The 18,825-nt window shown below is 48.5% G+C and overlaps 1 protein-coding gene across 3 annotated transcripts; it reads right to left on the bottom strand.

Annotated features, from left to right (window-relative positions):
• Nucleotides 1–3,257: 3,257 nt before the first annotated feature.
• On the bottom strand, nucleotides 3,258–18,720 carry LOC308580650 (nuclear pore glycoprotein p62-like). 3 transcript variants are annotated; one of them, XM_081182612.1, is made up of 13 exons: nucleotides 18,522–18,720; nucleotides 16,370–16,669; nucleotides 14,698–15,092; nucleotides 14,358–14,462; nucleotides 13,351–13,482; nucleotides 12,957–13,082; nucleotides 11,013–11,115; nucleotides 9,896–10,040; nucleotides 8,585–8,634; nucleotides 7,254–7,388; nucleotides 6,034–6,145; nucleotides 4,512–4,578; nucleotides 3,258–3,452 (listed from the first exon to the last, which is right to left on the bottom strand). In XM_081182612.1, the coding sequence occupies exons 2-13, from the start codon at nucleotides 16,651–16,653 to the stop codon at nucleotides 3,361–3,363; spliced, it is 1,746 nt and encodes a 581-aa protein (XP_081038738.1). In that variant the 5' UTR covers nucleotides 16,654–16,669; nucleotides 18,522–18,720; the 3' UTR covers nucleotides 3,258–3,360. The 3 variants fall into 3 exon arrangements, with proteins under 3 accessions (XP_081038738.1, XP_081038740.1, XP_081038739.1); XM_081182614.1 differs by having other exon boundaries at nucleotides 13,351–13,479; XM_081182613.1 differs by having other exon boundaries at nucleotides 18,661–18,698.
• Nucleotides 18,721–18,825: the final 105 nt, after the last annotated feature.

The raw sequence follows: 18,825 nt of genomic DNA, 5'->3' as shown, positions 1-18,825 counted from the left end.
ATTGCTGGGGGGTGGAGTCCCTTCCAAGTTTACACTTCTTTTTTAAAATGATTTATGCTTTTCAGGTTTATACATTTCACTGATTTTACAATCATTTTTACATTTCAAAACTCGACTTCCTCCCCCCCCCTTTTCTGCAGTCCCTAAAATTTATTTTTAACGTCTTCTGCATATTTCATTTCATTTCTATACCGCTTTATGTTTTTAAGAAAAATCTCAGAGCGGTTTACAGAATATTAAAACATCAATAAAACAAAGCCACATAATTAACGAAAAACTAAACTATTAGCTTAAAGATTTCAAAATAAAACATTGCAAAGGAGGTCAACTACAGAATACATATTGAACACAAAGTTAACAAATTAACTTAAATATATACGCTTATAAAACTGTAGGTTATTACACTAATCCTGCCAATGTGCTTCTCTGTTTACAATCATATCTGTAAATATTCAATCATCTGTTTCCATTCTTTTTATTAAAAGTTTTGTTATCTTTATTTCTTAATTCTTCAGGTAAGTCTCGCCATTTCTGCATATTCTGTAAGTTTTTGTATCCATTCTTCCTTTGCTGGGACTTCTGCTTCTTTCCATTTTGGGGCAAGTAGCATTCTTGCCACTGTAGTAGCATACATGAATAAGCTTCTATACAGTTTAGATAGTTCTGTCCCTGTAATTCCCCAAAGAAAATTTACAAACATTGTTTTAAACATCCTTTTCATTACAGTATAAATAATTTCCCGTAAGCCTTAACCTTAATACAAGACCACCACATATGATAAAAATAACCTTTCTTTTTACAGTTCTGGGCACCACAGTTCAAGAAGGACACTGACAAACTGGAACGTGTCCAGAGGAGGGCAACCAAAATGGTCAAAGGCCTGGAAACGATGCCTTATGAGGAACGGCTAAGGGAGCTGGGCATGTTTAGCCTGGAGAGGAGGAGGTTAAGGGGTGATATGATAGCCATGTTCAAATATATAAAAGGATGTCACATAGAGGAGGGAGAAAGGTTGTTTTCTGCTGCTCCAGAGAAGCGGACACGGAGCAATGGATCCAAACTACAAGAAAGAAGATTCCACCTAAACATTAGGAACCACTTCCTGACAGTAAGAGCTGTTCGACAGTGGAATTTGCTGCCCAGGAGTGTGGTGGAGTGTCCTACTTTGGAGGTCTTTAAGCAGAGGCTTGACAACCATATGTCAGGAGTGCTCTGATGGTGTTTCCTGCTTGGCAGGGGGTTGGATTCGATGGCCCTTGTGGTCTCTTCCAACTCTATGATTCTACATTTCCAACACTTTGATTTAGATTTATACATTTTTGCCAATTTATTCAGTGTTAGATACCATCGATATAACATTTTTATATAATTTCCTCTTTAACCATAGCATGCTGTCAATTTTATATCCATATTCCACAATCGTTCCCATGGTTTCATGTCTATATTATGACCAATATCTATTGCCTAATGTATCATTGCGGATTTTACTTGCTCATCATTTGTCTCCCATCCCAATGATATTTTATACATTTTAGACAGCACTTTTACATTACATTCCAAGAGGTATCTTTCCAGTTGTGTTATTTACACTTCTATGATTCTCTATGAGGCGAGTCATACACTCTGTCCCATTTTTATTTTTGAAGTTGGCAACCCCTATACACGTTCCTGGAGACAGGACCTGACTCTGCACCGCTAGGCCTTGCAGATGAAGCGCCCTGCAGCCCCCCATCCCATCCCATTGGGGCAACCCGCCATTCCCACAAGCTGTAGCTTTGGCCAGCAGGGATGAGAGTTTCGCATTGGGATGGGGGCAGGGGCGGACTTGCGTTTTGGGGGCCCTGAACTGTTATGGGACCGCCTCTCCCCATAGGAACTGACCTGGACCCTGCCATCCCTGAATCACAAGGAGCCTTTCCTGTGGTGGCTCCCAATTTGCGGAACACTCTCCCCAATGGGGCTTTGCCTCCACTGCATATTTTTCAGCACTAGGCGAAAACGTCCCTCTTCTCCCAGGCCTTTGGACAATTGCTCAGTCTACAGCCTATTAAAGCAATGATTGTGCGTGTGTCATTTTTATTATCACCTGTTCACAGATTTGCAGAGTGGGAAGGGATAATGCAGGTCACATCGAGCCTAACCCCTTGCAATACAGGAATCAGTGTTCTATGTTGCAAACGGCCCTGAGCTCTCTTGAAGGTCAATATATTACCGTATTTTGAAGGGGAAATGTGTGTGCGTCCTATGGGGCGAATGCCGGCTTTCGCTGAAGCCTGGAGAGCGCGAGGCATTGGTGCGCACCAACCCCTCTCACTCTCCAGGCTTCAGGAAGCTATCCGCAAGCCTTGCGAGCCCGGCGGGAGTTCCCGCGGGCTCACAAGGCTTGCGGGCAGCAGCCTGCAGCCCCGGCGAGTGTCCGCAAGCCTTGCGCGCCTGGCAGGAGGTCCCGCCGAGTGCGCGAGGCTTGGGGCGGCAGCCTGTCGCCCGAAGCACGGGGAGCCCTCCGGAGGGCTCCCCGTGCTTCAGGCGAGTGTCTGCAAGCCTCGCGCGCCCGGCGGAAGGTCCCACCAGGCGCATGAGGCTTGGGGCGGCAGCCTGCAGCCCGAAGCACGCGGAGCCCTCCGGAGGGTGCCCTGTGCTTCGGGCAGGTGTGCGCAAGGCTTGGGGCGGCAGCCGCGGTGGGGGGGGGATAATTTTTTTTTATTCATTTCCCCCCCCAAAAAACCGAGGTGCGTCCTATGGGCCGGTGCGCCCTATAGAACGAAAAATATGGTAATTTAATAAACAGTAATAACAAGAATCACCATCATCACCATCCATGCCCACTGGCCTGATGTTTGGGTCCAGCTGGGATAGCTCAGTCTGCAGAGAACGAGACTTAATCTCAGGGCTGTGGGTACCAGCCCCACATTGCTCAGAAGATCCCTGCATTGCAGAGGGTTGGACTAGATGGATCCCAACTCTACCGTTTTGTTAGTGTGGGCCTTGACGTTTCAGATCTGGGTTAGCCAGCCATACTCTAAGGCTCCGGAGCTTAAAATAGCATCCGCTCCACCCCTTGAAACTGCAGAGTAGAATCCTAGATTTCTAGAGTTGGAAGGAACCGAGGGTCATCTAGTCCAACCCCCTGCAAAAGGAATCTTTTGCCCAATGTGGGGCTCGAACCCCCAACCCTGAGATGAGCACAATCAATGCTCAATCCACACCTGGGAGCAGAAGAGGAAACCCAACACCCAATAACTCCTCTGGCCACACAGTTCTGCACAGAAAAGGCCTTTATTGTCAAACACAAAACTCAACTAGTAACAAAACATTTGGGCATCCTGCGTATATTCCCCCTGCCCCCTGGCGGTGAGGCAGTCAGTCAAACGTAATCCGGAAGCTGCGCTCCTGTTCCTTGCGGCGGCTTTCGCAAACCTTGGTCACTTCTTCTACTTTCCTTTGCAGCAGGGCTGAAGGCGGAATGACAACAAGGAGAATGTCAGAGGGCTGAGCATCCCTGGAGAGAAACCCCTGGCAGAGCAGACTCTGTCCGCCTGTGGCACAGCAGTCGCTTCCTCCCCCTCCCTCGCTGGAAGCACAATGGAGCTGAGTGGGGTGTGTTTCTAATAGGGCTGCAGCCACCCCCACCAGCTCAGTCTGGACTAGGAATCTCAAGCTGCACCGGGCTGCAGCTCCACGGAAAAATTGCATTTTCTCCCACAGGCAAATTCACTGGAATAGAGTGGGCTAGGCTCACTTGTGCAGAGCACCTGTCTTGGGGTTCAGCCCCCAACTGCAGCGTCTCCACTTGGGGCTGGGAGGGACCGCTTCCTGAAATCCTGGAGAACCACTGCTGCCAGTCAGTGTTGACAACACTAAACTAGATGGACCTACACTCCTGGGGCTGTCCTTGTTGTGCTGACCCTCCTTCCCTGCCTTGTGGGAAGGGGGATATTGGTTTGACTTGCTTTGGTTTGCATTATGCATTTTGTGTTTTCTTTCTTGTGTTTTTATGCGGTGGCCTGCCCTGTGATCTTTGGATGAAGGGCGGTGTGCAAATTAAACAAATAAACAACACAACATCCAACATCCAATTGTTGCACAGCTAGTAAAACCTGAGCAGGAGATGGATTTCGCAGTCTGGAGACCCACAAAATGGATCCTTCCTCCCCAAATATGAGGCTGCAATTCCCCCCCCCCCCAGCGGTTGCCATGTTTGCTGCAGAGGATCTCAACATGTGCCAAGCAGATAGCTCAGTAGGTTCGAGCACGGTGCTAATAACATCAAGGTGGCAGGGGTTGATCCCCATATGGGACAGCTGCCTATTTCCCTGTCTAGTTCCCTGGCTGGACTAGATGTTCCTCAGGGTCTCTTTGAACTCTATGATTCTAGGACAAGGACTTCTCCTTTCCCACCTTGATGCTTCCTTCCTTCATTCTCTCTTCCTAGCCAACCTGCCTCAAAGCAGTTCGTCTTAAAACTGAAGGAAAGACCCTACGACTCCCTAGAAAGGAAAAGTGCCAAATACCTGAATTCTGATCAATCCACTGGAGGGAGTCCATGTGCGCATTCAGAATCTTGCAGATCTGCTGAAGCTGGAAGAGATTAGAGAATGTCATGAGTAGTTGCCGAACCCGGTCTGGATCTCTCGAAGCCCTTGCAAAGACCACGAGATCAGCACTCACGCCAGCAGTCATTATTCAAGACTGAAGGATGTTGATGTTCTGCAGGAAAAGTTGAGCCAGGAACGGCACCATCGGAAGGGAAACCGAGCGTAACTGCCATGATTTAAAAAGGAGGCCTTTGCCCAGCCCAGGCAGGTAGCAATGTACTCTGGCCCCAAGATGGCAGGTTGGCAGCAGTCCCTTTCCTGCTCTGAGTGGCCCAGCTGTCAGTGGGAGAGCACAGAGCCCTGCCTGGGCCTGCAGAGATGGCTGTGCTGGTCTTGCGAGGCACAAATGTGGGTGGAAGAGGAAGGCAAATTCACACAGATGATGTCTTGGTGTCCAAGGGTACTAAACCCCCCCCCTGCTTTGTTAAGGCACATCAAAGCTGGTGGTGTGATCTGCTGAAGGCAGATATGGCTCCTTCCTTGAAATCACAGAATTGGGAGGGACCCTGAGGGTCATCTAACCCCCTGGAATGCAGGAATCTGACCTAGAGTATCCGTGACAGATGGGCATCCAACTTGTTTAAAAATCTCCAAGGAAGGAGAGTCCACAACCTCCCGAGAGAATTGTTGCACTGTCGAACAGCTCTTAGGTGTGGTCTGAAAATATGATGCAGCAGCAAAAAAAGCTAATTGTATTCTAGGCTGCATCAGCAGAAGTCTGGTGGCCAGGTCAAGGGAAGCCATAGCCCTGCTCTATTCTGCCTTGGTCAGACCCCACCTGGAATACTGTGTCCAGTTCTGGGCACCACAATTTATGAAGGACGTTGACAAGCTGGAAGGTGTGCAGAGGAGGGCAACCAAGATGATCAAGGGTCTGGAAACTAAGCCTTATGAGGAGTGGTTGAAGGAGCTGGGTATGTTTAGCCAGGAAAACAGGAGACTGAGAGGAGATAGGAGAGCCATCTTCAAAGATCTCAAGGGCTGCCCCAAGGAAGATGGAACAAGCTTGTTTTCTCCAGCTTGTTTTCGCCAATGGCTTCAAGTTGCAAGAAAGGAGATTCCAACTCAACATCAGGAGTAATTTTCTGATTGTGATAGCTGTTTTGACTGTGGGATGGAAGGTGGTGGACTTTCCTTCCTTGGATGCTTCAGTTGAGGTTCTTGCCTTGCAGGGGGCTGGATTAGATCAGGGTCCCTTCCTAGTCTACAATTCTATGAGTCAGGTGAACGCAAAGCAGGCCAGCCTTGAAGAATGGTGCTTCCTGCTCCTGAAGCCTGGCTGTGCTGAAAAGCACTGCTGAGCAAGGCCACAGCGGCAGACAGCTGCCTGGAGGGGGAAGAGCAGGACAGAGCGGTCCCCATAAACCAGGAAGGAGCATCCTTGGAGAGGCTCTTGGCCCTCTCCTCCTCCCATGCATCTCGTCCAGTTTGTACTCACCGGGTCACTGGTGTCAGCAGGGCCTCCAGAGGTGTTCAGGTGCTCAATAATATCTTTCAGATCTTGGGCCATGCGCTTCAGCTGGGCATCAATGTTTTCTGCCAGTTTGTACCTGCAGCACAGGAAAACACGTTGTCACAGGTATCAATCTCCCTCCTTCTCTCTCCCCAGGGAGCCTGCCAAGCCAAGGCCAAACACTTTTTTTGGGGGGGATCCTAAAGGCTCTTCGGCTGCCATGAGGGACCCTTAAACCTCTCCCATGGAACTGGCAGGCATGTGCAAAGCTGTGACGATCAAGGGGAGCTGCTGCGTTTCCCAGTGGACTCTAATCTTCTTTACGGGACCGCCTCTCCTGGTCTGCGCCGCTGAGGACCTTAAGGTCCATGAATAATCATAGTTTAGAGGTCCTGGGCCTTAAGGAAGTTAGATTATCCTCCACCAGGGCCTTCTCAGTGATGGCTCCAACCTGGTGGAATGCTCTGTCCCTTGAGACCAGGGCCCTGCAAGATTTAACTTCCTTCTTCAGCGCCTGTAAGACAGAGCTATTCCGCCTGGCTTTCAACTTGAACTTAGCCTCATATTTTATTCCCCTTCCTTCCCTCCCCCACCCCTTTTTATGAAGATTACCTGTTCTGGGATCCCACAGCTAATTCTCCCCTGGTCTCCTTGCTGGCCCAAATAGGACCAATTTAGCCAGATAGCCCTGGTGATCATCTAATGCTTATTGGATGGATATCCCCCTTAAATTGATTTTGAATTCTGAATTGATTGTTCTTCACGTTTTACACTGTATTTTATGCTGTTCTTTGTTGCACCAATTAAGAGTTTTAAATTTGTTGTTAGCCACCCTGAGCCCAGTTTTTGAACCGGGAAGGGCAGGGTATAAATAAATTATTATTATTAATTATTATTATTATTATTATTATTACTTTCAATTAGACCTGTGAATGAGCAGAAGCACCCTTAGGAGATGGCTTGGTCTTCTGGCTTAAAAGTGGACTCTGCAGGAATTGTGGGACAGCACCCACCTCCCAGGCCGAGTCAATATGCTCAGAATTATCCAGAAAGCAAATTTCCCCCTTTAGAATGGCTCAACATAGGCTGATCTCCACAGCTGACCTCCAAACCTTTGCTTTTTATTTCTAAACTTGTCTATCTGGGGACCACCCGCAGCCCATGCAACCGGGGCTCCGCCACTGCCACCCCTGGCATCGTCTTACGTCTTCTCCCGTTCCTCATCTGCATGTTGTAAGTAGACGGTCCCACTCTGCTCCTTTACGGACTCTTCCAGGGGCACCAGCAAGTCCTCCAGCTCCTTTTGCTGGGACAAAATGAAATCTAGTTCTTGGTCCAACCTATAGAAGGAAAAAAGGGAAGGAGGGAGGTTACAGATAAGCAGGCAACATGTGGCAGCATTGTCTGGGAGAAGAACTCAGGTGGAATTCAGGCAGGTTAGCCAAAAAGATATTTGCACTTTTGGCCTCGTCTTCAGGTACCGGCACACACAGGGAAGAAAATGGTTACTTTGGGTTACCTGGCATAATTGTAATGTGATTTGATAGGTGGGAGAAGGAGGGAGGTCAGGATCTGGCACATGGGCTAGATCCTGCACCCCACCCCTGTACTACAGAAAACGAGGAAGATGCCAACATCGCTATTAGCTGGTGCTGAAAGGAGGTGTGGAGAGGAAGCGCTTCTGCCCAAGACAGCGTCACCATCTAAATCAGCACAGTGGTACCTCAGGTTAAGAACTTAATTCGTTCTGGAGGTCCGTACTTAACCTGAAACTGTTCTTAACCTGAAGCACCACTTTAGCTAATGGGTCCTCCCGCTACCGCTGCTGCGTGATTTCTGTTCTCATCCTGAAGCAAAGTTCTTAACCCAAGGTACTATTTCTGGGTTACTGGAGTCTGTAACCTGAAGCGTCTGTAACCTGAGGTACCACTGTATTATAGAATTGCAGAGTTGGAAGGGACCCTGAGGGTCATCCAGCCGAACCCCTGCAATGCAGGAATCTCAACTCAAGCATCCGTGACAGATGGCCATCCACCTCCCAAGGGAGTCAGTTCCACTGCTGAACAGCTCTCACTGTCAGAAAGTTCTTCCTGATGTTGAGCTGCAATCTCCTTTCTTGGCACATGAACCGCCTTCTGCAGCTCCTTCATCGCGAAAAGCAAAGTTACAGGGAACCAGGCAGCGGGCCTTCTCAGTAGTCGTGCCCACCCTGTGGAACACCCTCCCACCAGATGTCAAGGAAATAAACAACTACCTGACTTTTAGAAGACAACTGAAGGCAGCCCTGTTCAGGGAAGTTCTTAACATGTGTTGGTTTACTGTGGTTTTGTAATTATTTCTTGGAAGCCGCCCAGAGTGGCTGGGGAAACCCAGTCAGAAGGGTGGGGTATAAATTATGACTGTGGGACTGAGGGGGGCTGCTTCCAAGACCTTTGCCCCTTGCAACTTCCCCTCCCATTCACAAGCATCTCAAGGCTTCCTTTACAGTACTCAGCCTCCCGCCAATTACATGCTACGCAGCCCCTTTTCCCTCTACCTTTTCTGATCCAGTTTCACTTTTTCCACTTCTCGGTGCAGAGACGTGATCTGTAAGGCAGAGATAGGGTTTACAAAGTGGGACGGGAATCTACAAGTGACAATAAAAGCCCCAATCTTTTTTGAGGTATAGTGGGAAATCAGGGCTTCGGGAACACTAGAAAAGAACTGGCTGAAGAAGACACTGAGCAAAAAGGAGTTAGTGCAACGTGCTCTCTGTGGAGCTTCCTTCATGATGGATACAGAAGCTGCAGTTAGTGAAGAATGCTGCAGCACGATTGCTGACAGGAACGAGGCCTTGGCAGAAAGTAACACCTGGGGTCAGAGGTCTGCTCTGGTTGCTGATCTGCTACCAGGCCAAGTTCAGAGTTTGTAAACTAACATTAACACTATTAACTAACACTGTTCACTGATAGGAACGTGGAACAACTTGGGACCAGTTTACCTATGAGATCACCTTGCCCTCCATGTGCCCTCTCAACCGCTTCCATCAGCAGAACTGGCACCATTTTTCCATGTGGCAGCACCCACCTTTTGGAACGCCCTGCACCCTGACACCAGGGACACCCCCTTCGCTGTACCGTTTTCAGCCCTTGCTAAAAAACAGTTTCACTTAGGCAAGCCCACCGAAGCCTGCAGAATGTTGACAAGTGTTTTGATCTGCTTTATTTTAATGACTATTTCAATGTTTTAAATACTTGTTTTCACTCAGAAGTATGCTCTTTACTAGGTTTCAATCACTGATGATCTGTAATGTGTTTTTAATGTTGCCCTGTGATCTTTCGACGAAGGGTGGTATTTAAACTAAACTAAATAAATAATATTAATAATGTTACTGTTCTATTCTTTATTTGTAAACCACGTTGAGTGCCCCCCCAAATTGAACAGTGTATCATTTTTTATAAAATACATAAATATACAGAAGCTGCATTTTTTTTTTGCTATACAGTGGTACCTTGGTTCTCAAACTTAATCTGTTCGACTCCCAAAAGCGTTCGAAAACCAAGGCACGGCTTCCAATTGGCTGCAGGAGCTTCCTGCCCTCGACTGAAAGCTGTGTTGGATGTTTGGCTTCCGAAAAACCGGAACACTCACTTCTGGGTTTGCGGCGTTTGGGAGCCAATTTGTTCAGGAGCCAAGCTGTTCACGAACCAAGGTACCACTGTACTGTTAAGGTTAAAATTGTGTGGAAAGAGGAAGCTTAGTTACAGCCAGCCCCTGCATGGGCACAGGAGGCAATACCTCGGCTCCCCCTACGACCAAGGCACCACAGCTCCCTACAAAGAATCTTGCCGGCAGAATGGGTCCCTACCTTCTCCCCATTTTCGATCAGTTTCCTGTCCCAGGCGTTGACTTGGGTGGCCTGCTGGAGGAAGTGCTTCTCCTGGTCTTCCAGCTCCAAGCTCCACTTGTTAACCAGGCTCTCCAGCTGGGCGTAGGTCATCGACGGGGGAGCCCTGCGAAGACAGGAGGAGTGTGCTGGGTGGCGAAAGAGCTGAGCCAGCCCACAGCTCCACCCCTACACTGGGCTCAAGGAGGGAGACCTGCATCCAGCAAACTGCTATTCCTTGCCTCCGTGGGGGGGGGGGACTCCATTCTACACCCCCAAACCCATGGCTTGCCTAGCATATGGCAATCATCATCATCAGCAGCAACAACAACATTTATACTCTATGCATCTGTCTGGGTTTCCCCAGCCACTCCGGGCAGCTTCAAGTATGTATAAAAGCTTAATAAAACATCAAACATTAGAAACTTCCTGATTATAAACTTATTAAAATGACAAACATTATAAACTTCCTTTCAATGCCTTCTAAAAGTTGTGTAGTTCTTCCCAACTCTGAGTTAAAGATAAAAGTCCCTACCAGAGAAGAATGACAAATCAAGCTGATGGACTATGCTGAGATGGCAAAGCTGACTAGAAAACTCAGAAACCAGAAGCACAAAAACTTTACAAAAGAAAGGGAATTTTTTATAAGCTATTTAGGAGACCACTGTAAGCAGATGGAAACAAGAGCAAGATTTTGATTCATTTGTAGTGTAAAAATACTATGGATAATATAGTCTGATATAATAATTGGAGTACTTATGAATATGCAGGTGCAGGTTCTTAAAATGAGACTCCATGGAGGGAAGTCCCGAGATTCAGACACTCTATACAGATATATCTTTGCCAGTTTGTGTTTATTTGTGCTTTGTATTTGTAAAATCAATAAAAATGTTGTGAGTTTTTTTTAAAAAGTTGTGTAGTTCTTTATCTCCTCGACATCTGAAGGGTGTTCCACAGGGAGGGTGCCACTACCGAAAAGGCCCTCTGCTTGGTTCCCTGTAACCTCACTTCTCGCAGGGAGGGAACCACTAGAAGACCCTCAGAGCTGGACTTCAGTGTCCGGGTTGAACGATGGGGGTGGAACACGCAGGGAACTTACGTGACTGTTGTGGTGCCCGCAGTGGACGTGGAGGCCACCGAAGCAGTGGTGGATAGAGGCTTCAGATTCAGCATGAATCCCGTACTTGGGGTGGAGGCGATACCTGCAGAGAAAACAAATGTTGGGTCAAACCACATCAGGAAGTCAACAGGGATGCAGGGCAACAGAGTCCCTGCTTGGAGCTGGTCCCAGGATGGGAGACTCCTGGGCCTGACCTCAGCTGCGATGGAAGAGCCAGGGATGGGAAGAGGAGGCTGCCAAGGCTGCCTGCCCAGCATGCTCCGTGGCCAAGTGAAAAACCACAACCTCTCCTATAGCTGATCTCAATAGTGCCCACTTGTCACTGAATGCAACCAACAGAGCTCAGGACCCCTCTCTCATTATCAATAAAGATAAATATATAAACAAAGGATCTTCCCATGTGATACAGACACAAACCCCTACACTAACAGTAGGCAATAGATCCCTGCTCCCCCTCTCAACTCGCCTCTCTTTTCCCCCAACCAAATGATGTCTGTGACAGGTGTCTCTCACTAACTGTGAAAAAGACTCTGTGAGTTGATGATAGATGTACCTTTCCCTGTTCATCTGTTTGCTTTGCAACACAAAAAATAATACAGTCATACCTCGGGATAAATATGCTTCAGGAAAAGTATTTTCGGGTTGCGCTCCACGGCGACCCGGAAGTAACGGAGCGTGTTACTTCCGGGTTTTGCCGCTTGTGCATGCGCACACGGTCAAAATGACGGCACGCGCAAGTGCTGAAATGCGACCCGCATACACGCTGTCGCGTCTTACGTTTTATTCAGGATGCGAACGGGGCTCCGGAACGGATCCCATTTGCATCCCGAGGTACCACTGTAGTTAATAACAACTAATTAAAAGAAAAATATCCACTCCGCCTTGTTAGCAATCATTTTCGCAATGGCAAAAGAGGAGGTAGCATCAGATGAAGGAGCATTTCTGACATGGAGAATTTGGGGCTGGGGTGCAAATACCACCCACTTGCCCTGCCCAGGAATCCCTTTTCTTCAAGGTCTCCAGCTCTGGCAGCAGGAGGAAGACGAGCGATTGACCCTCCAGTTCACGTGCAGACAGTGCTGTGTTACTCAATGCTGCATGAACTCCAGAACCATCAGTGGCCCAGGCAGGACCTAGTACAAAAAGATGCGAACCAGACAAGACTTCTGGAGTCTGCTTTGTGGACTATCCATCACACACACACAGTTCCACTTCAACTACAGCATCCTCCCTAGTTTCCTGGTACTGCTGGCTTTGACCTGCAAAGCCCTAAATGGTATAGAACCAGTATATCTGAAGTTGCCAGCTCTGTCTCCAACGTAATCTTGCCTACCCGCAGCTTTCAACCTTGGTGTCTCTGCTATGCACAACACCCCCTTCCAGGAGCACGGCTAACTGGGATGTGGAGCAGGGTCCTTCCTAATGTGGCACCTTGGAACCATGCAACTCCTTGCCTAGAAAGATTCCATCGGCTCCTTCTTCCAAGCTTCAGGAAAGACCTTTTCATTTCACCAAGTTTCTAGCGTGGGTTAAAATACGTTTGTTTTTTTAAATCCCTGTTTCGATGCTGAATTGCTCTGTTCCGTAAAGCTGATCATAGCAACGTAAACAGTTTTTACATGCTTCACGAATTGCGAAAGCTGCAGAGCCCTTCAAATAATACAACGACAGCAAGCAAGAACTCCACGGTGCCTGCAACATTCTACCTGATAGCTCAGTCGGTAGAGCAGGAGACTCTCAATCTCAGGGTCACGGGTTTGAGCCTCACGTTGGGCAAAAGATTCCTGAATTGCAAGGGGTTGGACTAGATGACCCAGATCATCCCTCCCAACTCTATGATATTCTACCCGAAGAGAAAAAAGTCAGTGGCAGTTGTGTGTATCCTTGCCCTCCCTCCCTCCTATTTTCTCTTTTGAGCCTTACTGGTTGCTGCGGGGGCTCCTCCCACTGCAGTCGCCGTGGCCGTGGGTGCTGTTGCTGTCGTCCCAGGGGCTTTTGCGCCAAACCCTAAAGTCCCAGCAGGCGCCGTCCCCGTTGAGGTGACACCAACTACAGAAGGAAGAAAACAAGAGCTCCTGAGTACGGCTTGGCAAGGCTGCCTCCTGCTCAAAAGAACAGCCCCGGAAGTTAAGTTAAGTGGTTTGGCGCAACAGACCTTTAGGCAAAACCTGGTGAAGTACAAAATATCCTGGACTGAGGGGGAGAGAGAAGTGGTCTGTTTTGCACCATCAGCAGGCAGTGGGCAGAGCCAAGGCTGCCCAAGCCCCCCTCTTTCCACTTCCCCATCAAGAAGGGAGGCAGGGCCCCAGCCGCTTACGTGAGAGGCCAGTAGCAGACGAGGCTGGCGCGGAAGAGCTTGCAATGGACGCAAACAACGTCGGCCCGGACATCCCGAGGATGGAGTTCACAGCTGTGGTAGAAGGTGCTGTAGAAGTTGCCGCTGTACCTGTTTCGGGGAAGAGACGCATTCTGGGGTTCAGTTACAACCAGGAGGAGGAGAACACACTTTCCTCACGGAAGATACTTAGCTGGTAAGAGCATGAGACTCTTAATCTCAGGGTTGTGGGTTCAAGCCCCACGTTGGGCAAAAGATCCCTGTATTGCAACGGGCTGGACTAGATGACCCTCAGGGTTGCTTTCAGCTCCGCAGTTCTAGGATTCTATGCACCCGTCTACAGGGCCAAGGAAGACACAGAGTCTCTTGACACCTCTGGCCTGGTGGTGCAGCAGTTTTCCAAGAAGCCAAAGGCAACTGGAAGTTCCCACAACCCCTGCCCCCCTCTTATGGCTAAGTAAGGGAAGCAGCTGCCGCCACCACTGCTGCTATGTCAGTCCCTGTGTGCTAGGTGCTGTACAAAGAGAATCATCTACTCCCAGACGCACTATGCAAAGGAAGAAGGCTATGGCAAAACTTGGTGAAGGAGCTGTGGCGATGCGGGAAGAGAAGTTAAACAGCAACTGAAGAAAAATAAGAGGTGGCAGTGATGAGATGACAGCAGCAGCAGTAGCAGCTTGGTGGGCAGAGCGTGTCCAAGAGCAGAAGCAGAACACGGGGGGGGGGGGGGGAAGAACCAAAAGGTGGCTTTGGCAGATCAGCTTGGCCGGAGGCGTGTGTGTAAGCAAAAAAAGGGAACAGGCAGGATTTGGAGGGGAAGGTGAAACAGAAAGTGAGGAGAAAGGCCCAACTGCGCCAAGGTATTTCAAAGTTAATTTAGAAGGCCAGCAAAGCAAGGAGGGACACCAGCACAACTGACCTGCCCTATCTCACTTCACTTCTTAGCAAGAACGGCCCAATTTCCCCCTTCCCGAGGCACAATCGCCTACCTCCAAGTTTCGCTCCAAAGGACAAGGCTGGCCCCTGACCGAGTGTTCCTGTGGAGGCAGAGGTGGCAGGTGTTGACGTCAGCAGCCCAAAGCCTGAAACTGGAGCTGGAACAGAGAATGGTTAAGAGAAGCAGTTATCACCTTAAATTCCTTCTCCAGTCTGTGCTTGAGTAGAATGGCATCTTTGGGGCAACGTGAGACACGGCTGCATTATGTCTCAGCCCTTCACCTATATACAATTACCTAACTTTGCATATGGAGGGCAAGCTTGCAAGGTAACTTGTCTACAAAGAAACTCTGCCTTGGCAGAAGTGCTTTTGCACAGAGCTTGGCGTCTCACCTGTTGTCTGTGCCCCAAGGCCAAACGCCACAGCTGGCTGCGCTGTGGATACCGTGGTTGTAGTAGGGCCGGCCGCGGATGCAGGAACTCCGAACGCCAAGCCAGTGGAGGCGGGTGCTGCTTGCTGCGTCGTATTCCCTATGGAGCCAAGGCTGAAGCTGGGGGCCGCAGCCTGCGTTGCTCCCACGCCTCCAAAGCTGAAGCCTCCGGTTGTGGCAGGCTGGGTAGCCGTGTTGGAGCCGAACACAAAGCCGGAAGGAGCCACTGGCTGGCTGGCAGGGGCGCTACTGGGTGTGGATGTGCCCAGTCCGCCACTGCCGAGCCCAAGCGCCCCCGTAATGCCAGCCGATTGTGTTGTGTTGGTGCTGCTCAAGTTCAGCTTGGGGGCATTTCCCCTAAATAAATAAAAAAGAGCAAAAGGGTCCAGGGTGGATTTTTGGCAGATATTCAAAGCATCCCAAGTTCTCTTGTGCCATTTTTTTGCTGCTACTTCTGCATCATTTCATTTCTGACTAAAGTCTCAGGGTAGGTTGTTTGCCCATTTACCACAGGATTTTAAACATTCCAGCTGAGCCCAAGGAGACTGGCAACCGGCGTTAGGAATTAGCCAGGCACCATGTGCATTTTGCGACTGGCGTGGGTCCAATTGAGACCATCTCCATCTGGCTGGCCCCTCCAGCTTTTGGAAGCAAGTAAGCAGAAGAACTTATTCACTGCATTTATTTCCCACCTTTTCCTGCAAGGAGTAGAGTCATATCTTGGTTCTCAAATGGAATCCGTTCCGGAAGTCTGTTCGACTTCCGAAAACGTTCAAAAACCAAGACGCGGAAGCAGCGTTGGACGTTTGGGTTCCAAAGAACGTTCGCAAACCAGAACACTCACTCCTGGGTTTGCAGAGTTCAGGAGTCAAAACATTCGAGTCACAAGGCGTTCGACAACCAAGGTATGAATGTACATGGTTCAGCCCCCTCCTCAGTTAATCCCTACAATGACCTGGTGAGGTAGGTTAAGCGGCTGTGAATGACTCCAAGGCTTCCTGTATGAGTGGGGATTTGAACCCTGATCTCCCAGGTTCTGGTCCAACTAACCACTACACCACTCTGGTTTCCTGGAGTTCTTCTGCTACGGGGCAGCTCTATAAATTAAGGACGTCAATAAATATGGGGAAAGCCAAATGTCCCTTAGAGAAGGATCTGACATATTTTCCTGGAAGTTTGCATTTGTTTTATTCTGCATTGTTTTATTTTATGTTAATGTACTGTCAACCGCTTTGAGATTGTTTGCTTTAAAATATAAAGCAGTATAGAAATTAAATTATTGTTATTGATAATAATAATAATTTAATTTCTATACTGCTTTTAATAATAATAATAATAATAATAATAATAATAATAATAATAATAATAATAAATCTCCTATGGGAAGGAATGGTGCCTAGACACACCATTGTGGTGGCTGTAACCTAGGTTTAAGGTGTCATTTGGTGACATTGCTGGGAACCACCCTGGGCACCAGCTCCCCCACCTAAGGCTATAGATTGTACAACACAGTGGTACCGTGGTTCTCAAACGCCAAAAACCCGGAAGTAAGTGTTCTGGGTTTTCAGAAGCCGAACGTCTGATCCTTAGGGCTCAACAAGCCTCCCACCCACATGGGATTGTGCCAACCTTACCCCAGTGTGAACACATTTCCAGCAGCAGCTGGTGCCGACGTGGCAGGTGTGCCGAAGCTGAATCCAGAGGTCTGTGCCGATGTCGCTGGGGGAGCGAAAGAGAACAGGCCTGCAGGCTGGGTGCTTGCTGGGTTTTGAGCAGGTGTCCCAAAACTGAAGCCTCCCCCTGTGGTGGCTGAAGAGAAGGAGAACCCCGCGGGGGCTGTGCTGGCTGCGGTTTTCGGAGTCCCGAAGCTGAAGCCTCCCCCAGGAGTGCCAGGTGTGCCAAAGTTGAACTGGCTCATGATGATGGCTGTGCTCCTGTGAGGAAACAGAGAAAAAGAGCTGTCTCGTTGGCTCCAGGGCTGATGCTCATCTGTGGAGGCTGGAGATCTCGGTGGGCGAAGCAACCCAAAAGCACAAGAGGGGGTAGGGTGGGGTGTTGAAGCAAAGGCAAACTGTTTCAGAAGCTCTGCAAATGCCACCTTGGTTACAAAGATAACCCCACAGTAAATATGGGGGGGGGGGGAATCTAAATGCCCCTTAGAGAAGGAACAGAAATATTTTCCTCAAAGCTTGTATTTGTTTTATTCTGGATTGTTTTATTTGAGGTTTCAATGTGATGCCAACCACTTTGAGATTTCCCCTTTAAAATATAAAGTGGTCTAGAAATGGATACTACTACTACTACTACTACTACTACTACTACTACTACACTCTAGTGGGAGTGGAAAAGGTGCTTAGGCATACTGCTGTGGCAACCATAAATGGTTTAAGGTGCTATTTGGCGATTAGCTTATGCATCTGAACGGCCTTCTCGGTAGCAGAACCCACCCTGTGGAATGCCCTCCCGTCAGATGTCAGACAGATAAACAAATATTTGACTTTTAGAAGGCAGCCCTGAAGGCAGCCCTTAGGAAAGTTTTCAATGGCTGATGTTTTATTGTGTTTTTAATGCTGCGTTGGGATCCAGTCAGATGGGCCGCATATACATAATAAATCACCAACATCATCATATAAGTTTCTAACACTGCCCACCAAAGACCACCAGTGTCGAATCAATGATTCTTCAACATCAACTTTGTTGGACTGGTCATGTTGTTCGGATGCCTGATTAACGTCTTCCAAAGTGACTACTCTATTCCAAACTTAAAAATGGTAAGATTAATGCTGGTGGTCAACAAAAGAGGTTTAAAGACTCTCTGAAGGCAAATCTAAAAAAAAAAGTAGTATAAAGACCGACAACTGGGAAACAATGGCCTGTGAGCGTTCCAATTGGAGAACAGCCTTTACCAAAGGTGTCATGGGCTTTGAAGACGCTGGAACTCAGGACGAAAGGGAGAAACATGCTAAGAGGAAGGCACGCTTGGCAAACCCTCACCATGATCAACCCCCATCCAGAAACCAATGTCCCCACTGTGGAAGGATGTGTGGATCCAGAATTGGCCTCCACAGTCAATTATGGACTCACTGCTAAAACCGTGTTTATGGAAGACAAAATAAATCATCATCACCATCATTCCCTGTTTTTAATGTCTGAAGTTTTATTCTGTTTTTAATGTTCTGTTGAAAGCCGCCCAGAGTGACTGGGGAAACCCAGCCAGATGGGCCAGGTAGAAATACAGTGGGTACCTTGGGTTAAGTACTTAATTTGTTCTGGAGGTCCATTCTTAACCTGAAACTGTTCTTAACCTGAGGTACCACTTTAGCTAATGGGGCCTCCTGCTGCCACCATGCGATTTCCGTTCTCATCCTGAAGCAAAGTTCTTAACCCAAGGTACTAGTTCTGGGTTAGCAGAGTCTGTAACCTGAAGCGTCTGTAACCCGAGGTAATAATAATAATAAATTTTATTTATACCCCGCCCTCCCCAGCTAAGGCCGGGCTCAGGGCGGCTAACAAGCAATAATAAAAAGAAGTTGAATGAATACAATTTAAAAACAAGATTAAAATACAACATTAAAACACTGTAAGGTAACACTGTAATAAATAATAATAATAATAATAATAATAATAATAATAATAATAATTATTATTATTATTATTATTATCTTCATAATATCTAACGCTCCCCACCCATCAAGTTAAGGGCTCCAGCGACCAAAGGGAACCGTCCCCCGTGGGCGCCTCATGCCAGATCTCGCCGCAAGGAGCGGATTGACTTCGACTCCATACCTGAGCTTCTAACCCTGCTCCTCCTCCTCCTCCTCGTGCTGCTGCTCTCAGCGCTAACGGCAGTCTCCTGCGTCCGCGAGAGGGTCTTGCGGGGCCGGGGAAGAGCAACTGTCAATCTCCCCTTCCCTCCTCGCCTCACCTCTCTGGCGGCGTCTCCTCCGCTGCGCGGCAGTTACGCTCCTCGGCCGCGCGTCCCTATGACGCGATACCAGCGCCCGTCCCGCGCGGAGGTTCCGGCGCCTCCCGATGTCGTCTTGGCGCTCCTCCGCCAATGGGCGCGCCGCGTCCTCCTTGCACCCGCGCA

This window comes from Podarcis bocagei (genome assembly GCF_964188305.1).
Source record: "Podarcis bocagei genome assembly, chromosome: 2".
NCBI classification, from domain to species: Eukaryota; Metazoa; Chordata; class Lepidosauria; order Squamata; family Lacertidae; genus Podarcis; species Podarcis bocagei.
Note: the sequence above shows the minus strand (reverse complement) of the source record. Positions and strands in the feature narration are given on the sequence as shown.